The 24,909-nt window shown below is 34.1% G+C and overlaps 3 protein-coding genes across 8 annotated transcripts; all 3 read right to left on the bottom strand.

Moving 5' to 3' along the window:
• Nucleotides 1-605: 605 nt before the first annotated feature.
• LOC145631320 (uncharacterized) lies at nucleotides 606-1,142 on the bottom strand. The gene has a single exon (XM_081683398.1). The coding sequence runs from the start codon at nucleotides 1,140-1,142 to the stop codon at nucleotides 606-608; it is 537 nt and encodes a 178-aa protein (XP_081539524.1).
• Nucleotides 1,143-2,105: 963 nt separating this feature from the next.
• LOC145630071 (uncharacterized) lies at nucleotides 2,106-9,036 on the bottom strand. Of its 5 annotated transcripts, none has more exons than XM_081682311.1 (12): nucleotides 8,804-9,036; nucleotides 7,733-7,967; nucleotides 6,704-6,931; nucleotides 6,257-6,393; nucleotides 6,004-6,051; nucleotides 5,860-5,913; nucleotides 5,337-5,441; nucleotides 4,973-5,179; nucleotides 4,741-4,826; nucleotides 3,622-4,604; nucleotides 2,392-2,615; nucleotides 2,106-2,285 (listed from the first exon to the last, which is right to left on the bottom strand). In XM_081682311.1, the coding sequence occupies exons 3-12, from the start codon at nucleotides 6,882-6,884 to the stop codon at nucleotides 2,271-2,273; spliced, it is 2,040 nt and encodes a 679-aa protein (XP_081538437.1). In that variant the 5' UTR covers nucleotides 6,885-6,931; nucleotides 7,733-7,967; nucleotides 8,804-9,036; the 3' UTR covers nucleotides 2,106-2,270. The 5 variants fall into 5 exon arrangements, with proteins under 5 accessions (XP_081538437.1, XP_081538435.1, XP_081538434.1 ...); XM_081682309.1 differs by having other exon boundaries at nucleotides 2,106-2,615; nucleotides 7,733-7,803; nucleotides 7,885-7,967; XM_081682308.1 differs by having other exon boundaries at nucleotides 2,106-2,615.
• Nucleotides 9,037-11,512: 2,476 nt separating this feature from the next.
• LOC145631521 (U-box domain-containing protein 32-like) lies at nucleotides 11,513-18,085 on the bottom strand. 2 transcript variants are annotated; one of them, XM_081683621.1, is made up of 9 exons: nucleotides 17,511-18,085; nucleotides 15,847-15,965; nucleotides 15,599-15,720; nucleotides 15,391-15,495; nucleotides 14,426-15,245; nucleotides 14,075-14,224; nucleotides 13,364-13,891; nucleotides 12,399-13,133; nucleotides 11,513-12,126 (listed from the first exon to the last, which is right to left on the bottom strand). In XM_081683621.1, the coding sequence occupies exons 1-9, from the start codon at nucleotides 17,698-17,700 to the stop codon at nucleotides 11,944-11,946; spliced, it is 2,952 nt and encodes a 983-aa protein (XP_081539747.1). In that variant the 5' UTR covers nucleotides 17,701-18,085; the 3' UTR covers nucleotides 11,513-11,943. The 2 variants fall into 2 exon arrangements, with proteins under 2 accessions (XP_081539747.1, XP_081539745.1); XM_081683619.1 differs by having other exon boundaries at nucleotides 15,847-15,968; nucleotides 17,511-18,084.
• Between the last annotated feature and the right edge of the window lie 6,824 nt (nucleotides 18,086-24,909).

Below are 24,909 nucleotides of genomic sequence, written 5' to 3'. Positions count from 1 at the left end.
TTTTTTAACACTTCTAAGTTACAAGCCCATTGCATAAAATCATCGACATCAGATAGTTATTATGACCTAAGGGTGATTTTTGACATCTCAAACATATGAGATAAAATATTTTTTTGGATTTTGATTTCAAAGTTTTGTGCAATTATAGAATTGAAGAGGCTTAATCGTTGAAACCATAACAACTTTGTGTTTATACATTCATTCTCGATTCTTGAAAGTCAATTTTAATCACCCTAAGTCGTAATAATATATATGAGATCAATTTCAATTTGCAAAGGTGACACTTTAATATTTATTAAAATGACCAACTCAATTATAGGTAGGTAATGATTGAATGCGAGACTTGCTAGAAAATGACACTTACAAAATTGAGTTATTTTAAATTATTGTGTCCATACAAGTTGAAATCTGAATCGCTGAGTTGAATTACTAAGATTTTATTTTCATTTGCGGAACTTATATTAACATGTTTAGGGTGTTAAACTGTTTATAAAGAGGAGACGATATTATACAACCCATCCATCAAACAAGCTTGATGAATACAGTAGTAATACAAGAAACACAACTACGATATACATAAAATTATAGTGTATAGAAAGCTGGTTTCAATTAAGTATTGGATCAGTGGATATAATGCTATAGATAATAAGATCTATACCTTCCCCATCTACTACCATAGCATACTGTCGTAAAACACCTTCCTTAGAAAAACCAACCTTTTGGAGCACCCTTTCAGACGCCTTGTTTTCGAGATCAACAAAAGCTTGAATCCTAACAAGATTAGTAAGCTTCTGGAAAGCAGAAGAGAGAGCCATTCTCAATGCAATAGGGGTGATGCCTCGGCCCCAATGCTCACGGCCTAAAGCATAGGATAGTTGAGCTCTACCCCTATCAACGCCGAACTTACCAGCTTGTGTTTCCAGTACTATGTAGCCAATGGGACGGCCATCCAAGCAGATGGCTTGGTACCATGGATGGTTAATGACCACTTCTTTGAAGTAGCTCACAACTTCTTCCCTTGACGAGTTGACTTTTATCCAAAACTGCAATAGGGTGTATTCAAGCACTTCTGAGTTACAAGCCCATTGCATAAAATCATCGACGTCGGATAGCTGGTATGGCCTAAGGGTGATTTTCGACATCTGAATAATATGAGTCGCGAAAATTATTCTGATTTTGATCTTAAAATTTTTGAAGACTAAGCTCAAGTTTCATTTGTAAAGGGTTGACATACAATATTTATAAGGTAGCAAACTCTATTGTACGCAATGAATTAATGATCTTATTGAATGCAAGACCAAATAGAAAATAAATACAAGTTTACTGAAGTATTTTATAATTAACATACATCCTCCATTGCACCCTATAGAAATAATTTTAATACCTATCCTTGGAATAATTACGTGTTTTATGTGCAGGATGCTTAAATTGAATATGCAATTTGCTTGATATAATATTGAATATTATTTCTACTTAACGTATAATGTGCTCATTAATTTATTAAGTACGACTATAAACTAGCACAAGTCAGAGTATTTTACAAACAAACAACTTCTTGGCATGTAAAATAGAAACATGCAGCATAACGTAATGCCAGATCAGAAATGTGAAGCGTGACGAAATGCCAGATCAGAAATGTGCAGCGTAATCTTATTACATGTCATATATGCTAGGAATGCTACCATAAACGTGTGAGTAAGAAAAACTTGAGACGACTATTATAATCTTCTCAACAAGCTACTCCAAGTATTATACTAGTATCCCTGTGACTAAAATAATACACATTCACTCTCTTTGCTTAAAAATAAGCCATTTTGACTGAGGGTTTGTTTTCAAGAAGACTTAACACTGCACAAATGAACAATACATACATTTTACTCTGTAGAGATGCAGCATAGATACCATATCATTAAACCATAGGAATAACAGGAAAGAATGATAGATGCACAAATTTTTCTATGACATCAATTGGTCAGGTCCGAAGTCTCCTAAGTCCTAACTAGTACTATACTAAACTTATCATCTTGAACTTCGGAAGCTATACACTTTCGCATTTTAAAGAGAAGAGACGCAAAACTATAAATTGCCAACAAAAAGCCAGAGGGTAAAATCTGCAACATCACTTATAAAAACCCCAGTTTATTACATGAGAAAAAAAATCTAACCTATTGAAGGCAAAAATAGAGGTTACTGCATCCTGAAACCAGAAAAGAAACTAGATTGCTACTAAATAATCACTTCCCCAAAAATTTTCGGACAGAAGACCGCTGTTAAAACTGGAACCTCTGCTAAGAATGTAAGATATAGTAAATGAAAACTGCACATATGCTATACCACCTATGAATCCCAAGAATTTCAATAAGCACTTTTTTGTTTTGGAATGTATTTCACCTTACTGCCCTTCTCTGCCTTAGCTCTGGTTTTTGACTTGACAGCCACTGAATGTTCAAGGTTTGTGTAATTCTCCAAACGGTTCTCTGCACTATGAAGGATGCGACGATGTTCCAACCTGGACGAACCTTTGTTTTCATTCTGCACATCAGGGCCTTCAGGAGGTCTAGCTTCAGAAAGTAAGACTAGCTTCACATGGTTTGATGCAATAGCCTCCTTCCACCCTATATGAGTTTTGGTGCAAAACATGTTAACAAAAGACCATTTGTACACTAATTTATGAGTAGATATGCGCTTTACACTCAGACCTTTAAATATCTCAAAAAATTACACGTCACTTTATTACTCCCTCTGTCACTTTTCTATGGTTATGTTTGGTTTTTTACGCGGGTATTAAGAACCAAACTTTGGGAGAATGAAAAATGAGAATATTTGTTTTGGGAGTAGGTAAATAAATATATATACTTTGGGAGTAAGTAAATATTTTGGTAAATGGAAATAAATAAGCAAATATTTTGGTAAATGAGAATACTTGCCTTTGAAGTAGGTAATATGAGGGTGAGTGTTTAGGAGTGTGAAAAATATGGGGGTAGATGTATAAAATTAGTATTCTATTTTAGGAAAGTTTAGATATGTAACCTTGAAAACGAAACACCAAAATCGAATACGTAACCATAGAAAAGTGACAGGGAGTATTATTATTTATTTTCACAATTCCAAAAATGTTTTTCCCATTATTCTCTGGAAAATATGAACCTATTTCATTCCCCAATATACCCTTAGGATGCAAATCTAAACTATTCTCCCTCTCCACAGATTACCCATATCTAATTTTTAAGAAAATTCAGAATTATATCATCCATCACATGCTATGCCTTACCAACTTTTAGCCCAGATATATATACATCAAACCCTACAGTGAAACATCGAGAGTCAAAAATAGTAAAACAATTGACATATTACTAAATCTTAATGACATATCACTACTAGCATCTATTCCAATACATCACATCAGCTCATGCCATAGATTCTACTAACTTTAATCACCCTAACTGGTGTCATTAACGAAAACACATTCCCTTATATCTACAAAAAGAAGTTAGGAAGAGCATGCAAGGCTATAAAGCAAAGCACAAAGTCCTCTACATATAGCTATACAGCTAGTATTCAATAACTGAGATGTTCTAGAGAGAGAGAGAGAGAGAGAGAGATGGGCATTTGAAAACATACTTTTTGCAAGAAAAGCTTCGGCCACATGGCTGGAAAACCTTGAACCTCTCTCAAGTCCACCTTCAACAGAAGCATAATTGTCTTCACGGCAATTCGAGTAAGTCTCTGCTTCACATGTCTGATGGACCTCATTACAGTCATTGCAAGGGATGCTACCAAGTTCACAAGCACTACCACCATTTTGGATGGGGAGCTGGCCCCCCTTATGTGAACGAATTGCAGTACCCTGAATTGCCTCATTTTTCATAGGCTTCTCATCAATACCATTTACGTTTGGTGTAGAGACCTCCAAGGCACTGCTTTCTAAATTTCGAACAAGATCTTCGTCATGTTGCGGGTTATTACAATTTCCAAGTGTGACAGATATTGAACCAATTAGAACTTCATGCTTTTTATCCTGGCCAGGTGGATTTGGTGCTTCAATCTGTAACCTATGCTTGCAACCCTCTTCATCAGTGTCTAATTTTGGTTTTGGGGTCCAAACTTTAATGCCAATGGTTGCAGCAGAACGGGAATCCCTGGAAGAAGCATGCTTTTGCATGGGTCCAAGCTTTGGTGCCTGATTGTTGTGACTGGTATGGAAGCCATTAGGTGTTCTCTGCAATTTTTGTACTTGCCAACGAGAGTTAACTGTGTACCTTCGGCCATTTCGATGCGATGTTCTATGCTCAACATTGTGGTAAGTAACCAAATCAGGATAAACATTTTGAGAAGTATCAAAATCTGCATATTCATATTCTTGAATTTTGGTGCTATCTGCTTCCACATTCATTATTTGAACAGGCTCAGAAGATAAAGTTAAGTTGTGAAGAATTTCTGGAACATCCAGAATAGAGTCAGGGGTGTTAACAGGGCTTGATGTTGGCGGAGAAGAGGAACTTTCTTCTGGAGAATCATCTATTTCCGCAATGGCTTGCTCCTTTGCCCTTTGCTCCTTCTGCCTAATTTTCTTCTGTCTTTTCTTTTCCATAAGAGCAGCTTGTCTGTAACAATGTATACCAAGGCATATCAGTTAAAAAGGGCTCAGTCTACACACACACAATGTTGAGATAGTGTATATATCACTTTAGTGAACTATTAAGTCAAGAAAGTCGCAAAAACATAATGACAGCAAGATACCTCTTTTGAGCAGCTTCTTCTTCCTCCACAAGCAATTTCTGGTACCTTAAAGCTTCAGCATCCTTATCAGCAAGGCATGCCTTGACCTGCTCATGAACAGAATAAACATTTGCAAATTGCAAAATAGTAGATCGGATGAAATATCCAAACACAAATCATGAAAAAAGGACACTTTAGGAAAAATGCTTGTAAAGAAAACATCACAAATCTGAAGAATCAGTCAAGTCTGTACCACTTTCTGCTCAACAAGGAAACTGGTACAAGCAACCAAGTTCCTCATCTCAAGCCCAATCTTCCCAGCCTCACCGTCAAACACATACTTCTGTAATGATGTAGCTGTGCCAGCACATAAAAAGGTTTTCTCGCTTGCATCATCTAAAATACTAAACAGCTCTTGTGACGATATCGGGAACCTGGAAGGTCTACCCTGGACAAGGTCCTGCAATTTTTAATAATCAGTGTTAAAGCTAAGATTATCCTGTTAACAAGCTAGATATAACAGAAAAAGGTTTTGATTGGAGACAAAAAAAAAAAACAAGAGAGAACAGCAGCAGCTAGTGGTCAAAATATAATCAGAAACACAACTAGTTTCTTACCAGGAGTGCAGACCCAGATCTTACATAACTCTGTGGAAGAGAAGTAAATCCAGGTTTCCGAATAAATGATGTCAATGCCTTCACAATCGAGCACCCACTAACTCCCTAGAGAGATCAATGAAAAAGATAATTAGTGTATAATTCAGGTGTTCCAAACATGCTAAGTAAATGTCAAAATGGAGATAATTATATTAAAAAATTTATAACTAGAAGAGATAGTATGAAAATTCAAGTGCCCACTATTATTAATTCTAAACTCATGTGATATGCCTATACTCTCTTGTTTCTATATCACATTTCCAAACCAATAAGCTCTAGCTATGAGATTATGTACATGAAAGTAATTCGAAAGTAACTCTTGAACCTAGCATGTTAATTTTAATATATTATGGACTTTGAAAAGGTTAGGAGTAAACCAATAAACCCTAAAAAACCAATAAACCCTATGATCATTAACTACGAAGTAATATTTAAGCAGCCACAAACTTGTGAATCCGACCATGATCCCAGACAAAGTTCTTACCTCAAGAGAAACGTCATCAAATGAGATAACCTCCCTGGCTTCTCCCGGACAAAGCTGCGTCAAAAGAACCAGAAATTACAGATTTAAATCGAGCTTCCAACAGAAATGACCCAGAGGTGACACAAAAAATAGAAAATTACGTACCTTATCCCAAAAAGCTTGCAACAGGCCCCTGTTTTTCATAGTTGAATCCTGTAGAACGTGCATAAACATAAGCCAAGGTAGAGGGTGCTAATCAAAGCTTAATAAAAAAAATAAAAAATAAATTAAAAAAAATGGGCGACAATGAGGTTTAACAGATTCGTTTTTCTAATGAGAATAATTTAGCAACCATTTTGTGACTTCTGTATAACACAACTTCAGCTAAGTGACAAAAGGTATATGTAAGAAAGGATACCTTATCAATGTTCAAATTCCTCCTATGGAGGCGCATATGCCTTCGGTAATTGATAGTTGAACAAAATTCACGAGAACATTTATCACATTTCTGCATTTGAACCTTCAATGGAGATAACAAAGGCCACCCTGGCAAATCTGCCATGGAAGATATAGAAGGAAAAATTCAGAAAAAAGCGCTACTACACAAATCACACCATTATCCTAGCCTCAGAGACCTGCTAGAAACGTACACATTTTCAGACTCGCCATAGGCCTTAGCATGGACCCAGAAAATTGTAAAGCATTCTTTGCATCTTTATTGTGTCAACCTCATTTAACATAGAGAAAAGATTCTTTTGAACTAGTAACCTCAGATGTATGAGAGACTTGTAACGAAGACATGCTCTAGAACTTCTCCTTCAATTCTATCCTATTACACTCTAGACCACTAGAAAATTGCTAGTACCTTGTTGATCCAAGGCATGAAGTAACTGAATCCACTGAACTGGACTGTCATTTGCCCTGGAGAAAGAAAGAAAAGGCTCTTTCCCTATTGCTTGTCTGATGAACGTGTCTAAAGAGTCATTTCCATCTTCCATCTTCATTGCATCTGCTGCACCAGCGGCCTTGATCTGTGGAAGTGGCATTTATCTTCCAAGTGCTACTGTAACGGTTGCAACCTTAGGATAATGTTCTGCATTAAAAAAATTCTTTAATAACAATAGTATGGATCTATGGAATGCAGGTAAGACCTCAACAATTGAATCAAAGTCATCTGACATAAAGTAGACAAATAAATTGAAGTATTGTACACACGACTTCATCAGAATATTAGACATGCTTGTTCAAAGCTCTAAATTCACCAATAATTTTTCTTTTGGTCAAAAAACACATTGATGAAAAATAAAGATATCACAAGTTATTATTTCTCCCAAATGTCTTTGTCATAATCACCGTTTCCATATCTTTAACAAGCTAAGATTAAGAGAGCCCATTGCTGCCAAAATCTCCAGATACCAGATATCTTTCCATTAAATGAGCATACAAATTGATCTGAGCCCAATTTCTAAAATTCTGAAATTAACGGGTATCTAGGCTAAACCTAATTTATGAGCAGTGAACAGGTTACAGATATGTACTTCACTAGCACCAAAATATCAAAGCCACCTGTAGCGTTCTAGCGTAAACTGTAAAGAAGACAATCAGAAGTTTACTCCAAATATTTTGAACTGCAGGTCTCCAACCCCCCAAGACGATAGACATGCCAAGCGGCCATCATTTAGTGAGATGATAACGAAATAGAAAGGAACAAAAGATATAGCCACTTTTGCTGGATAGAAAATTCCTTGGGACTTCACGAGATCACATTTTGGTAGCAACCCATAGATAGAAGCCAAACTTTAGGACAGCTATATGGCTGCTTAATTTCTTATGCTCCACTTTCAGGAGCCAATAATGTGTTGATACCTCACATGGAAAAGAGCTACATACTAACCTTGATGTAAAACATCTCTTTAATTCATCCATCTTTCCTTGTTGAGAACAGCTTTTTTCCCTTGGCATCCTCTTATAACAAAACGGCTAAAATCATTTCAGCATACTGATAACATAGCTTTTTCTCATGGTAAAGAAGCTCATGTATATTACCCATTCTATTGGTTCCTAGACCAGCCACAAGTGATTTCCAATTCCTTCCTGATTAAAGCCGAGCCCACATTCATTCTCAAAAACTGCATTTCCAAATAATTTAAGGCTTATATTAATCCTTGAAAGCTTTGAGTACACTGCATAGCTTTTCAATGAGACGAGAGCGGAAATGGCGGAACAAGTAAATGTTCAAAACAACTACAAAGTAAGACTTTCCAATCAACCTGATCACCACCAGACAAGAGGGTGTTTTCCGCCATTTCTAATAATTGTTTGAGATCTTCTACACAAGGCAAGGTACTAAACCATGACTGCTCAACCAAACATACTTGACTAGTCCGGGCAATCAAGCAATGTATTCCATATATGCAAAAGTAATCGAAAACAATTCAAACAACAATGTCTCAAAAAATTCCACACAATACAAATTTGCCAACAACATACAGCACAATGTACAGAAATATTCACCAAAAAACCTAAAACAAACAACAAAAAAGACCACTCTTTAATAACAAAAGCACGAATCAAATCAAGCAATTGCACTTAATAACTTACAAAATGAATTAAATGTACAGGGAAAATCAGAATACAAAACCCACCAAAACACCCAAAATTAATGAGCTAAAATCAAATTAAGCAAAAACCTACGATACCCACAATCTACATTGGATCCACGATGATCCCAAATCAACAAAAAAACCCTAAGAAATCAAAATACCAACTATAACCCTTCAAAACAAAAGGGTGCAGATCACCAAAATTCCAAAACCCCAGAAAAATCAGATCAAATTCAAACAACTTTACAAAGTTTGAGGCGTCAAATGATCTGGGAAGGCATAAAATACAACAATGAATAATGAAATCATAATCATTTATCAAAAAACTATAGCAGAATAGTTTGAAAAAAAGTGTGACGTACCCAGTGATGAGTTGACACTTTATGATTCAAAGGAGAGAGAATCAGAAGCGTCGATCGATAGAGAATGGCCTGCGCTTTTCAGGGTTGAAGAGGAGAGAGAAAACGAAAGAAGTTTCTGGAAGAAAAAGGGCACGAACGTGAAGAAAGATGGTCGGCGAAAGCTTAGAGACGGTGAGAAAGAAGAAGAAGAGCAAGGGAAATGCCACCTTTGGTAAATCTCTCCTTGTGTTTTTTTATTTTCTCTTTTTAATTTTATTTTAACATTTTTTAAGCCTTTAATAATAGAAAGATCTCCAATATTTTTCAAGGAAAATTACAAAGAGAAATACAAATCTCATTTTATTTTGTGAAATGTTAAATACCGCCGTCCAAATTTATCGCCACCGCCATCATTTTGAGCAAAGTGACAATTTTGCCCTTATTAAACCCAAATCCATTTTTCAGCCTTATTTTTTTCTCTCCCCTCAAACACCAACCACTCACCTTTCTTACCACACGACACATATTTGAGAATTACCGTGAAGCAATTGGCGGCGAGCTCAAGCAGTGGTGGCGACTACGACGGTGGAATGGGTGGAAAGGAGGTAAATAGTTTCCATTTTTTTATGTAATAGGTGGCTGGTAACCAAGGGTGAAAACCGGTTGCCAGATAATCGGCGACCAAATTCGGTTGACTGCAGCCGTTAACCGGTTTTCACCTCTGGTTACCAGCCACCACATTTAATTTTTTTTTTTTTTTTTGAAGAAAACTGACCCATTTTTTAATTAAGCTCCGGTAACCGGTTGTGGCCTCCGGTTACCGTGGATGGTAACCGGTTTTGGCCTCCGGTTACCGTCCACGGTAACCGGTTTTGACCTCCGGTTGACCGTCCACGGTAACCGGTTTTGACCTCCTGTTGACCGTGGTAACCGGAGCCCAAATCCGGTTACCATCCACGGTAACCGGTTTTGACCTTCGGTTGACTGCGGTAACCGGAGCCCAAATCCGGTTACCATCCACGGTAACCGCTTTTGACCTTCGGTTGACTGCGGTAACCGGAGCCCAAATCCGATTACCATCCACGGTAACCGGAGGTCAAAACCGGTTAACGTGGAGTTGCGGTTGACCCCCGATTCTTTTTCCGTCGAGCCACCTCGATCACCATCCATTTCTCATCGACTTTCGCGGTCGTTGTGGTTGTTCGGTGTAGAAGGTGGTGGTTGACACGGTTGTGGTTGATGGACTAATGTTAGAGAATGAAATGGAAAAAAAAAAAGTTAGTAAGGGCAATATCGTCAGTTTGCTTGAAATGATGGCGGTGGCGATAAATTTGGACGGCGGTATTTAACACCCCCTTTATTTTTCTCATCTAGTATTTGATTTAAAATTCTCTAAAGTCTTAAGTAATAAGCTTATGTGTTAAATTATTAATTGGTGGTATTAATATTCCGTATTTAATTGAAGCTATAATATTTTCCTTTTCAACCGAGAACAAACACATGCTAATAATCTTGAATTTACTTTGGTCAATATCTCATAGTTTAGGCAATAAAACGTTCGAATATGAGTGAAATTAATGCATCAATAATATATACTTCGTATAAAGAAACATATTTACTATTGTAACTTTTTACGAGTAAATATCATAATTTTTTTTTTTTTTTTTTTTTTTTTTTTTTTTTTTTTTTTTTTTTAAATTTTTTTTAGCAGTTCCATTCTAACTTAGCATATTTGTAAAGCATAATTTTGATCCTTATATCTATAACTATAAAGATTTTAGACTCAACTATAATTTTCATTATGTACTCCGTATAATTTTTACAAAGTACAAGATGGACAAAATGAATTGGGTGAATATTAGACTTTATTGTGAGTTTTAGTTTTTTTTTTTTTTTTTTAAAAAAAAGAATTTTATTGTGATTTAAGGCTACTTTAGGTGATTAACTTTTCCAATTTTTTAACTAATAATTTAGTTACCTAGGGTTAACCAATGAGAATTCACCATTTGCATTTACTTTGTCATTTACTATTGTTGATTTATGTTATTATAAACAAGTGTGTATTTAACAAGATCTCATGTGATTATAGTTTTCTTACATATAGGTGAAAATTAATAGTCAATTATGTAATTTTCTAACCTTGAAAAACAATGTTACAGAGTACGATTATTTTGAAACGTGCGGACAACATCTTTTCAAATATCACCTAAACATAAATTTCCTTTATCTTTTGAGCTAATAGATTTCATTATTGATTGAACTTTACACCAAATAATAATGGTGAAAAGCTGAGGGAAAGAATGAAAGATAGGCAACTCTCATCATCATACAACATACCCATGGAAAAAAAGGGGAACCTGCCAGCCCAATCAAATGAGTCCCATCTACTTTCATCAATGTGGAGCAAAGAGTTCTTTATCAACCAACTTTGCTAAGATGAGTTCCTCTCCACAAATAGCGCCTTTTTCATAACGCATATTATTATCTAAGGTTACATACACCCACTTCACGTCTCCACCCCTCTCTCTTAAGTGAGTTGAGACTTGAAGGGCAAATGGGCATGCACAAGACCGCAGGCTAGCTAGTTAGCTACTAACTTTCTCCTGTTCTTTAAGACATTGGTATGACTAAAATGAGCAATGCGCCAACCAAAACATTTTTGCACACTGAGACAAGACTCTGATAATTAGACAGGAGGCAGGTAATAAATGCCTACAATAATAAATCATATCAATAAACCTTATTGTGTCATGGATTATTAGAAAATTATTAGATTAAAAAGAAGATAAAAACTCTTGATCACATGAAGGGAACACGAGTAAATGTTAGTTATCCCCTAATCCCTTATAACACTGATCCAACTTAAGTAGAGCTTCACTGTACTGCAGAGCTATCTAACTATCAGTGTAACTATTGCTAAAATCGTCTATAAGTTGGAGTATATCTTAATGATAGTAATTATATTATGTAAATTTAGATACTCCAGTATAATATAATTACTAACATTAGATATCTTCCAACAGTATGCATTTGGTCATTCTTGGGTTCCAACAGTATGTATGCATAACTAGACCAAGTATGACAGATAAAAGAATTACAGAAGTATACCCTGTAGCCATATTATGTGCAACCTTAAGGCAAGAGATGTGTAGAATGTACAATTATGAGCCCTGCAGCCACTCTTGGATTGCATACTGAAGAGCGTGATTGGGGATCAGATCACAGGTTGAAAGTTTCAGGTTTGTCATGGGTGAAGTTGTATGGCCGCTGTCTAACCATCCTCTTATTGCTTCTCCTTCGTAGGTGTAGCCATCTTCTGCTGTACACGGATCCATCATAACATCCTGCAGATTAAGTTACAAAAGCAAATAGTTAAGAGCTTAAATTGTGCCCCTAAATTCATTTTATCAGGCAACTTAACTACTTTTATTCCATCTTATCCTGCAATGCAGAAATATGCATTAGTCATCAGTTTTACATTCCAGCACATCATAATTGTGAGCTAAACTTATTCGAGTAGGTATAAGATAATTGTTTACTCTAATATGGATTTTCATATATAATTATATACTGGTGGAAAAAGTTGCAAATATGGCATTTTAATAACTTAATATACCTGATAAATTGGACACAGGAAGTGAGAGGGGGGCCGGCGGTTTTCCTTCTTCTGCAAGCATGATGCTCGAGTGTCACATGACTTTTTCAATGGCTCAAGAACACTCCAGATATCCGAAGCTAGGTCAGGTCGTTTTGATGGTTTTCTGTCACAGCACTGTAGTGCCATTTGAGCCAGTGTTCTTGCTTGATTAATCGGCCAGTCTCCAGCTGAAAAATCCAATACAAACTCAAGCTTATCTTTCTGCAAGGCACATTTGACATCCTTCACAATTCCTGAAGAAGATCTACCAGTTAAAAGTCGTAAAAGTATCATCCCAAATGAATATATGTCTGATTCTCGAGTAACTACTCCAGTCTCAAGAAACTCTGGGTCAATATACAGAGAGGTACAGTGTTGGCTTTTGATAGGAATCTCATTTTGTGGGATCAAAAAGAAGATGCCCAAGTCACCAAGTTTGCTCTTAAAATTGGCATCAAGAAGGACCTTAGTGGGCTTTAAATTCCCATGTATAATTGGAGGGTTATTTGTATGAAGGAAGATCAGGGCAGAGCACAGTTCTATTGCAATGCGAACTCGAGTTTGCCACTGCAGAGGGGGAGTTTTCCCACTGCATGCTAGTTGGTCTTCCAAACTACCTCTTTTAAGGTACTCATATATTATAGTACGTGCTTCTGGACAAATCCCCATAAGTGTCACTATGTTTGGATGCCGTATTCTGCTAAGAATTTCAACCTGCAATTCCCAACCCATAAGAAGTAATAAATGTCTGCTCCTTATTAAAAGATATGTTACTCGGACTTGGCTATTATTTTGAAAAGTGATGTGTCAAGTCTCCAAAATCCAACATGGATACTTGAGGCAAAATAAAGAGTCCGGATAACATAGCTAATATGTGAGGTTCAGATTGATTATATAAAAAGAAGAAACGATTGTACAAACTTAAGGTACATATACGATTTTACCCAATGTTCAAACATCTGTTGGCTCAAGAACCCATCATTTGGCAGCATCCTTATAGCAACATCTACATGTCGAAGGATACCTCTATAAATGCTTCCACATCTCCCATCTCCAATTCTTTTACAAGGGTCAAAACTGCAAGTTGCTTCACCAATCTCCACTAAGGAGAATTTTGAAAATTGTAGGCCGGACAATGCTGCAGTTCTCTGTTGCTTCAAATTCTCCAGATTCTTCAGTTCTAGGACAGCCTTATCACGCTCCAGCTGTAACTGGTCCCTCTGATTTTTGAAAGATATCAAGAGCTCAACAGCTGAAATTATTTTCTCCTCCAGCTCCTTAGCTGCAGTTTCAGATTCTGTGATCTGGCTTTTTAGGCCAAAACATTGATCTTGGACCTTTGGAAGTTCTTTCTTACACTTCTCATACTCTTCTTTGATTCTTCCACAATCTAGGTTCCTTTTTAACAAAGCTTCCTCCATTGCTTTTCTTTGTTTCACCATCTCAATATATTTACTTTTTGCAGCATCAGCCTGCAACAATAAAGAAATTTAGAGTAATCAGTCTGATCACAGTAAATTTAATTGACAAGGGTCGGGGTCTACCCAATAATCAGATCGTTGCCTTCCACTGCATTCATATCTTCCTGCTTTATAGTAGGACAATCAAAAAGTTAGAGAAAAAAGAAGATGATAGTATTTTATAGCGCAAGATACCTTTCTCTTAGCATCAACAGCTTCGTCCTCAGCTTTCCATCGCTTGACTGATTCCTCAAACGCTAACTGTTTCAAGTTTTCAGCATCAGAAATGGCTTGTTCCAGTCTACCATGGGTTTCTCTCGGTGTTTGCAGTTTAGCTTTTCCTGCCTGTGCAAACATTTATCAACCACAGTGAGCTTTCAAAGAGAAGTTTTCCTATCAGTCAGTGTTTCGAAGGACAAAAGGACTCAGAACATCATAGTCCTGTTCGTTTCTTCAAAAATAGCCAACTGTCTTTAGCATGTCATATTTCAGCAACTCAGAGCTATAAGATTAACATGCAATTGCTAGAGATTTCATGAGGCCTACCATTTTGCCTTCAGACGACAATGATTTGAATGAAGAACGAAATTTGAACAACTGCAACTTGCTATCATATCCACGGTCCTCTTTCTCTTTGTCCATGCAATCATTTGTAGTCCTACAATTGTTTGGAGATTTTAACATCGTATCCTTCTTCATATCAGAGCTGAAATCAACAGAAAAGGCTCGGAGGATGGAGCCACGTTCCCGAAATGTCAGACACGGGGGTGATCCGTGGTCATCAGCCATACAATCCATTCTCACAGGCCCTGATTCTTTTACGCCAACACGTTCTACTTCTTCTTCAGTCATTGCATCCGATTCTACATATTCTGACTCGGATTCTTCAGATGAAATATCTGAATCCAATGATAGTCCACCTACGAGACGATCTTCTACTCTCGGAAGAATCACGCCACTAAAATCTAGTGGTTGTGAAATTGGGGGGTATTCTGCACCAGGACAGCCTAATCTTATCTTCTCCGATTCTTTGGTGGCCATATTAGAATCTTGTGTACTGGCAGGAAGATTGTTTACTCTGACACGTGCTACTTCTTCAGTCATCACGTCTGATTCTAGAGATTCTGACACAGACCCCTCAGATGAAACATCTGAATCCAATGATAGTCCACCTACGAGACGATCTACTCTCAGATGTTCTACTTCTCCAGCCACACCACTCAAATCTAGAGGTTGTAAAATTGGGGGATATTCTGCACCAGGACCACCTAATCTTATTTTTTCAGTTTCTTTGGTGGCCATATTAGAATCTTGTGATTCAGCAGCTTCTGACATATCCATCCCAGGATAGTTTTTAATACCCTCCCTGTTTATATAAGCTTTTTAAAGTTATTCAGAACACCAAGAGTAGATAGGACTGGAATATGCAATAAAGAAGAGGAAAGGTAACAAATTTGCAATGACATCTGCTTACGGAAGGAATATATAAAACAAGAGGGAAAAGAAGGAACCTTGTACAGATAAGCTTTCCCCTACAAATAAACCAAATGTGACAGGAAACCAGGGCTTGTTCATAGACATATTTTGCCTTTTTGGACTTCAGGTCAGCCATTTCCCTGCATATTCGTTTAGTTAAAATATTTAGTTCTATTTAATATCCTCCAGCTAATATGATATCTTAACAAACCAAACCATACAAACTCAAAAAGCTCCACATACTTTGTGTAATTTTTGTCTGCCGCTGCTCCCATCACTAGCCATTTGATACCATGCTGAGCAATCATCTTGACTATTCCATCCTCAACAGTCTCCATTTCTATCCACATCCTATCTGCACGCACCTAGGGACACAAGTCAATCCAGTCAACTTCCTTATATAGATGGACAAACCAACAAAAACATTTTCAAAAAATAAAAAATGCAATAAACAGTGTAAAGTACAGCTGGATAAAGAAAGTGAGCATTACCCCCATTTGAGAAACAAAAGAAACATATTGACTGACGAGTTTATGGAGTTTCTGCATATGTGATTCATGGAGTGCCTTGACTGCTCTTTGTTTGAATTTGCTGATTGATAACTTCCCATCTACTGAAGTATTTTAAACAGTAGATATACAGGAATACTTCTATTAGTAATGGCTCACAATGATAATTATCAAGCGATAAAAAGTTGCTCAAATGCAGCAAATAAGCAATCCAATAATCAAAACTGCCAAGATATTTGGTTGTGAGCTGATGGTGGCATTAATGGACGAGGGAATTTTATTTCACTATAAGCAGTTTCATCACAGGAAACTTGACAGTTTGGCATTGGCCTAGTTATACACTCAAAATGCCGCAGCAAAGGATCCCTAAGTCCATCATATAAGAGATAGAGAATAATAAAGTATCAGAAACGCCATTGTAGACACCCAAAAACTAGTTTCTGAATTGAATAGGTCATAAGGTCAATGAATTCAATTAGTCATGGCCTCATGGGGCTCATGGCTGCGTCCACCTCTCTTCAACCATTAAGGTGTTCAAGTTGAAAATAAATCTCATAGTTCACACTTAAATGGACAGTGATGTATGGTGGATTTGATTTTAAAACTCCAATATAAAAGGGGTCTAAAGGTTGGACTATGCTTAAGGAAGATTTCCATGTTTTTGGTTCAACTTGAAGTGCCAAAGTGCCATTATATATCCACTGTACGACAATCAGGCTTATCCTTAATATTGTAAAACAGAGAAATTATTCCTAATAAAGCCAGTGTATATGCAACCATGCCATACTATATTCAAGTGCAACTGCAATGAAGGATCAACTACTTCAGCAATTGGCAGTCAAATTCATTACTACGATAATTCTAGCTACTAAGACGACAATAAGCTAAAACACAACATATCATTTTCCACCATTAAGTAGGTCAATCCTAACTTGCTCACAAGCCTCAACATTACCTCAATACATCTAAACAGGCTCCTCTGACTACCAGGGTAGCACGGGCTGGGTAAGGGAGACTACGACGTGAGCAATTTCACCCGTGTGAAAAAAATGTGATGCCAAATGAAGCTAGTTTCACTTATCCTTTGGTCCGAATTCCAAACACGGACATCTGCTACCTCACCATGAATGAAGTGCAAGCAGTTCCAAAGAGCCCCTTGAAATATTCCATTAGTATAATCCAAACCCAAAGTTTAACTACTCTTTTGGCTTCATTCCAATGGGAAAATTAACCCATTCTTATAACCTTATTTTAATAAAAAAAAAACTTAATAATTATACATTAAATACTTAATAATTCGGACTGAATTCCCCAAAGAGTGTTAGAATTAAGCCAATCAATAGCAACCCAAAACTACAAATTTCACTACTCCATATATTACCTCCAATCAGTCCTCCCGCGATTTATTACCACCTACCAAACGAGTCATAAACTCAAATCACTGTTCCATTAGATCGTGAAGTAAACAAGGGTCTAACAATATAATGGAGTCAATCACACTTAACATCAAAAGAAATCACTATTTCTTAGATCAACACCAAAACACACCAAATTCAACCTCTAAATATCATAAGAATTCACAAATCCAAAATTCTCAATAAAAAATTAGTGAGATTGAGGAGAGAGAAAGAAGATGAAGAACTTACAAAAACTGAGCAAGTGAGGTTGATGAACATGAAGAATACAAATTCTCTTCTTCCCACCAAATTTCTTTACTGCCCATGTCAACACAGATTCACTCTCCTTGAAATTCTTTCCCACAGCAACAAATACAGTATTTTCAGCATAATAATTGACCATTTGCTCACTATTTTCTCTCTCAATTTTACTTCCCATTGTAAATTGAGAATTACCCAGTTCCTGATTCAATCGGTTCAACTTAACCCAGAAATTTTCTTCAATTTCTTTGACAAAATAATAAGATTGAAAATTTAATGGGTTTTTGTTGAAATTGAAGATTTGTTGAAAATTTTACATTGGATTTGTGGAATCTGATGAGAAAAGGGGAAACTTTTTCTTTATGCTATTGATTGTGAGTTTGTTTATAGTGAGAATTATGGTTGCTTTTGAAAAAGATTGAATTTATTGGTTGAGAAAAGGGGGAAAGATGAGAAGAAATTTTTTAACTGCAATGGTGGTCTCTGACATGACAGAGTTTTCCAGTTCCAAGTGGCAGTTTTACAAGAGCTTTTCTTTGGTAATGCTTGTAGTAGAAGGATCAAGGATAGCATTTTTTTTTTTTTTTTTTTTTATTATTATTTTTTTTTTTTTTATGTATCTTCTGACTCTTCTCTTTCTTAGTTCCTAAAAAAAAAAAAAAAAAAAAAAACATACCTTGAAAATTAAAACTTTTAAAATGAAGTAAGGGCATGTTTACATTTACTGAACTGCACTGAATTGAACTAAATTGATTGGAGTTTAACTGAACTGAAATTAAGTAAATATGAACAGACCCTAAAATTGAATTTGAGATGGATAGTGAAATTGTTTAGTCTATACTCCAAATTTTAAAAATAAAAGAAAAAAAAACATATAATTAGTATTTTATAGGTATATTTACCATATCGACAATTTTCTTATATATTAGTGGTGTAGGAAAGGTAGATTTCTTACTGTTTTCATTTTGATTTCTAACTTGTAATGTTAATGTCGTTTAGATCTAGAGACTAAAATGAAGACAACTTAATTGATGATAAAACACTTGATTATGACTTATAATTGTATCCTAAAACATTCTATTACTCATTTCTCCGTAATTTATTCCAAGATGTTGAAAATGAGTCTTTTGCTACAACATTCTCTCATTTTTTGTACTTGCATTTCCTTTTCTTATGTTGTTGAGAAAGTGTTGGTTATTAGGCCAATGGGCCACGTAATGTAAGCTAGAATTATTGGGCTTTCTTTCTATGTGGACTGGGTCCAGTTGCTTATTTGCTAAATGATAAACTTCTATGGGCCATAGATTGCGTAAATGCTGCTTTTTTTTTTTTTTGAGATCACTTCTTTTTTTTTCCTACCTTTTTAACATTGCTTGTGTGTTTTTTAGTTGCATCACTTTTTTTAAATACAAGTTTTAAATTACTTGCATGTTGCATCGCTTTTGTTTTTAGTTAATTAATTCTCTCTATTGGTCTCTTATTACATGGGTTCATTTTCTTCATTATCTTCATCTCTCTCACTTTTAAAAATTGCTTAGGCGTCTATAATTTATAAAATGATACAACAAGGGAAAAAAAAAGTATAAATTATAGCTATTTTCAGCGGTAAACAAAAATTTAGAGAGCTTAAAAAACTTCACGAGTACATAGGTCACGTGTTGGGTCTTGCCGTACCATTGGGTTTTATGTTAAAATATGTTGTCGTACATGTCATAAATTATGGGTCCTGATGCCGTCCTCAACAATTAGCCTAGCCACGGCCAAATCAACCTTGTGTAGTACAATCAATGTCACGCACTCGTGCCCCCAGCAGCCCCCAGGCCCCAGCCCGCTTCCTAAATGCCACACATTATTATTCATGGTAGAAGATGAAAGTCATGTCAAGATCATGACTACAAACTCTAAAGTCTAATGGATGATAGGAAAGTAGGAATATGTTATTTGACCATTATTTGCGTAAAACATGAGTTTTAGATTTACGTACTTAAGGAAATTTATTGCAACATACGTGATGTTTAAGGCATGCACTTGTTTTTTCTACCAATAGTGACTCAATGAGCTACTAGTTTGAATCAAAATTCTCCTGTGGGCCCAATGGTAAACCTTGTAAACGGTCCAAATACTTTGGGCCTTACAGCCGCCAGGTGGGCCCACTATTCAACATTTAAGTTCGTTTATTTCCCTACCTTATAAAAAAAGTAGAAAACTACTCTTATGAGTAGTGTAATGCCAATTATACCCTTCAAAATGTGTATTTACATACATACCCTCATTAATATCCCTACCTTATAAAAAGTAGAAAACTACTCTTATGAATAGTGTAATGCCAATTATACCCTTCAAAATGTGTATTTACATACATACCCTCATTAATATGTACAAGCTACTTTTAATGATTAGTGTTTAGACAACTATACCCTCTAAAATATTTATTTACTTTTATGCTTTCATTAATGTTAATTATCTTGAACATTTGTACTACCCACATAGTTGTTTATATATTTTCTCTTATAGTTAATTTAACTAAATTTGTGATTTAAAAGCCAAACAAAAAAAAAAACCTTCTAGATATGACTAGCTATGACGCGCGCCGTGCGCGTTTGCTGCCCTAGTTTCAAAATAAAAAGCCAATTTCTCCTAATCTCCTTGATTAGTGTACTGAACATACTCAAAGAACTAGTCTTTGGCCCGGGCGATGCCCCGAATCATTGCTTGTATATTAAAAGTACAACAAAATAAAGTGAAATATATTGTTGGTTTTATAAAAAATAATTTAGGCCCCGGGCGATGCCACGGGTTATTTTTTTTATATAAAAAATTATAATAAATTAAAGTGAAATTTATTGGTGGTTTTATAATTTAAAAAAAAAAACAATTTATTTTTTTTTTGGTAAATATTATTAAACATAATCAAAATTCATTAAGAAATATGCAGTAAGCTAACTTTTATACTTTTTTTTAGGGAACTTTTATACTTCATATTAGTTTGTTTTATTTGTTAAAGGAATTTTTATCTATCATTAAAAATTTCTTCAAGGTAAACGCAGGTTGTGGTTTTGAAATTGCTATGCATTTTTGTGTTACATATTTTAAATACATATAACATATGTGAATTATGAATGGGTAAATGAAAGAATGAGATTATACTGAAGTATATATATATATAAGTTAAATTAAAAATTTAGAATTTATGAACATAAAATTTTTGTGAGGAAACATTGATGATCGTTTTTAATATGACATGACCCCATATTATTTATCAAGTCATGACGACACATGGCAAGAATTTGACACGTGGCATGATTACAATTCTTGCCATGAGTTTTAGTTTTAATATATATATAGATATCATTTGTTAAATTTTGTAAATGTAACTTAACATCAAAATTAATTATTTAGTATGCAGTAATCTAAATATTATACTACGTATATTGTATCAATTTGTTGTAACTGTTAGGATTTTACGGTCATAATTAATAAATTCCTTTGATTAAATGTATTTTGTGGTAAAAAGAAAAAACATGTAAAATTGTTATGCATTTTTGCGTTACATATTTTAATTAACACCTATATGCATTATTGTTGAGTACCTGAAAGAAACGAAATAAATTTGTAATCATATTTTTGTTAAAATATCCACATATAAGTTCACAATTATAATTTTAGAATTTAATTATGAACATAAATAACTCTTTTTATAATACAACTTTATTATCATATAAGATGTGTCATTGGATCAAAGTTCAATTTTAATGAATATAAAGGTTACGGCTTAATACTAACAAATAATAGATTTTTGTGAGGAAACATTTGTAATTAATATAGGTGACATGGCGACACATGGCAAGATTAGCAACACGTGGCAAGATTACAATCATAGCCATGAGTTTTAACATATATATTGATTGATGTCTATGTCAATAAGGGTGGTTATTTAACCCTCTAAACTATTCCTATGATGTTATAAACATGAAAATATATGTATATAATTATAAATTATAAGGTCTAATTAAAAAAAAAAAAAAAAAACACCATAAGTATTAAATACATATACTATGCATATAATCTCACGGAATAATTAAAAAGAGTAACTTGGTGTAACGCTCAACCTACACACTAGCTAAAGGACTACACACTAGCTCGGACTACTCAAACTGACTTCCCGTTAACCTTGGAAAATTTGCAATAACCCCTTGATGGTATTTGAAATTTAGAGGGGACCTGTCATCGATCAAGCTAATTTCCACTGATTTTTAATTAAATTATAACGTATATATGTTGAGAATATTATCATATGTGACCTTGTATGTTACATACGAATTTTCTAAACCTGCCTCATTATTTTTTTTATTTTTTAATACGAAACTAAATATATTAATGTTTAAAAATTAATGTACATTTGAGAGTGAGAACCAAAAGAGATATATATAGTGTATGAGTGTACAAACATATACATAGTAGCTCTGTTTATTTTTTTGGATGAAATATACAGGAGGCATAAAATGTACAAATTAGGTACAACATAGAATATTTGAGATAATTTTGGTGACAATATTTATGAATGATAGTAATTTATTAAGAATTAGGATCACATAAAATTCATTTATATACCATTATCCTTTACAATCTATCAGAAAAGATTGATTTATGGTGTTTAGAATATAAAAACAATAATATTCACACGGAATTATATTATTCTATGATGTTGCCTAATTTCTTAATGAATTATATAAGGTAAAATGTCACAGTTCACAAGATATATGATTCGCACTATAATATTATGTAAGCTTTATTATTACTTTTTATTTAGGCCTCTGGATAAGGATTGATTCTTATCTAAGCATGCTAACATTAGGTTTCTACCAATTTAGTAAGAGAATCTTTATATTTTCTACATACTTTGCTTACCATGCATATTTTAGAATTTCTCCATCCCACTAGAATTGCTTCTTATTATTTTATACGTTTAGTTTAATTACTTTGTCTCATAGCATAAATTTTAATGATTACTATGTTACTTTCACGTATGCGATTTTTGTCTCACCGGGTTTTTCTAGAGTTTTCATCAACTTTATTAGACCAAAATTTGAAAGTGTAACCAGATTTTTCGTTATTGTTCTGAATGAGCCACTATAACAATATAAATTACAAATAAGGGTCAAAATTTGAACCTGTAAACTATTGTACACAATCCTTCTTCATTCTTAAACACGCACGCACTCTATCTAGGTAAATACCCTATTATGAGTAGTTATTAGTGTTCTATGTGTAGATGTGTTTCAAGTACAAATGCACATGCAACTATAATGTAAGTATAGATTTATAGAAGCACTATTTATATGATGATATTGATAGTAGTTCGAGATGCATTTTTAGAGTTTTAAGCTACTCGTACTTACCAAGGTTGTTAGATAACTTCTTTTTTTCGTTAAACATCAAGTTAACTAAATACACAAAACATTCTTTTGTTCGTTTTCTTCTACGAATTAGCAATTAGTTAATTCGATAAGTTACTTTATTTTTCTATGCCTGATTTAGTAATGTAGTACACTAGTACGGAGTACTTTGATAAAGTTTTATTATTATTTCATTATATATATAGTGGCACCAAACTATATATTAATTGGTTTATTACAAATATATTGGTTGGTCCAACATTAATTATTGTTATCGTCATATAGCACTGCGGATATGATGATGTTAAATTACTCCACGATCATATAATATAATGCAAAAACGCGATCAATATGGCTTAGTTAGGTTTATTTCTTTGATTTTGGCTATATATGTTCAATTGTTCATCATATCAAACTTTGATCATATTTGACTATGTGTTCACTAATTCTTAAGATAATAAAATTATTAAAAATAATTCTTATTAGATTCATATTATGTACTTTTTCGAATATAATTTTTTTTTTAATTACAAAATAAAATTAAAGATGTTCAATGATAATTAAATACAAATAAAATACTCCGTCCTTTTTCATAGAGTTTAACACGTTGCACTGTACTGTATATTTTGTGGCTTAACTAATGTCATACAGTGTTAATTAATTGTCACTGTGTATACTAATATATTATAAATAAAATAGCATACACATGCAATGTATTTAGAAACAATGGGAAAAACAATATGTTATGGTAATGCCATAAATCTTCTACTCTTTAAGGAAATGCGTAGGGATTATTTAGCTGCCAATTTTGATTTTATTACAAATATCACTTTCCACCAGCATATATAGTACTTCATAGTTCATATGCTTTATCTCCACCAAAAAAAATAATAAAAAATAAATAAATAAAAAATAAAAAAAATTCATATGCTTTATCATTGTTTTTGAGTGTTGCACTGTCTTAATTTTTTTTTTTTTTTTTAAGTGTTATACTTTACCTTCTCTATTCGTTCTAGTTGATACATTTGTGATTTATAATTTTAATAAGCATAGTTATGTGACACCTTGTTTGAATTGCCTTGTGTGGTAAAATATATTTTTATAGTATAACTTCTTTTAATATTTGCATGTATGTTATTAAAGTTATTAATAGTTAAACTTATGCGTTGCTACACGTGATAAAAATTGTGTCAAATTAAAAAGAATGGAGGTGATATAGTACTACAGATTAGTTACTAAATTGTGTGCCAGTTAAATAAAAAAAAAAATTAAAACAAATATAAAGAAGATTTTAGATAGTGGCAAACTTGTGTTTTATAGTGGTGTTGAACTTTCCTATGCTTTCATTTTGGTAGTAAATTTATTTTTTCAAAAAGTGTTTTTTTTTGTTTAAAAAATAAAAAATTACTACCAAAATGAAAGCATAGGAAAGTTCAACACCACTATAAAACACAAGTTTGCCACTATCTAAAATCTTCTTTATATTTGTTTTAGTTTTTATTTTTATTTTTATTTTTATTTATTTTAATGTTGCTACACATATTAATTGATGATTTCAAATGTATGTGGCCTACACAAAAACATAAAAAGTGACAGACAAAAATCCTGCTTTACTTAACAACCAACCATACAGAAAATACCACTAAAGCAGACCGCAGAAAGTGACAACCATAAACAAAAATTCCCATGTACTTGCATTGTACAATTTCCATTGAAAAAGACATTACTATTTAATTTGTTTATCTTTTTACATCACATCTTTCATTATTTTCCCTATAAATAAGTAACTTTGACGTTTATTAACTCTCATAAATCATGCCACCACTCATTTGCTCTTAGCATACAACATATGCAAATGCAAAGCATAACATTTTACCACAAAAATCATGGGGTTTACTACTAGTGATCATGTTATTAGTCACAATGATAAAATTAGCCTTGTATCGCGAGTATGGTGTTGGCTCCATCACTTGCCAAAGAGGTTAGTCGCG

This window comes from Chenopodium album, chromosome 5 (assembly GCF_948465745.1).
Source record: "Chenopodium album chromosome 5, dcCheAlbu1.1, whole genome shotgun sequence".
Classification (NCBI taxonomy): Eukaryota; Viridiplantae; Streptophyta; class Magnoliopsida; order Caryophyllales; family Amaranthaceae; genus Chenopodium; species Chenopodium album.
This window is presented reverse-complemented; position numbering and strand designations above follow the sequence as displayed.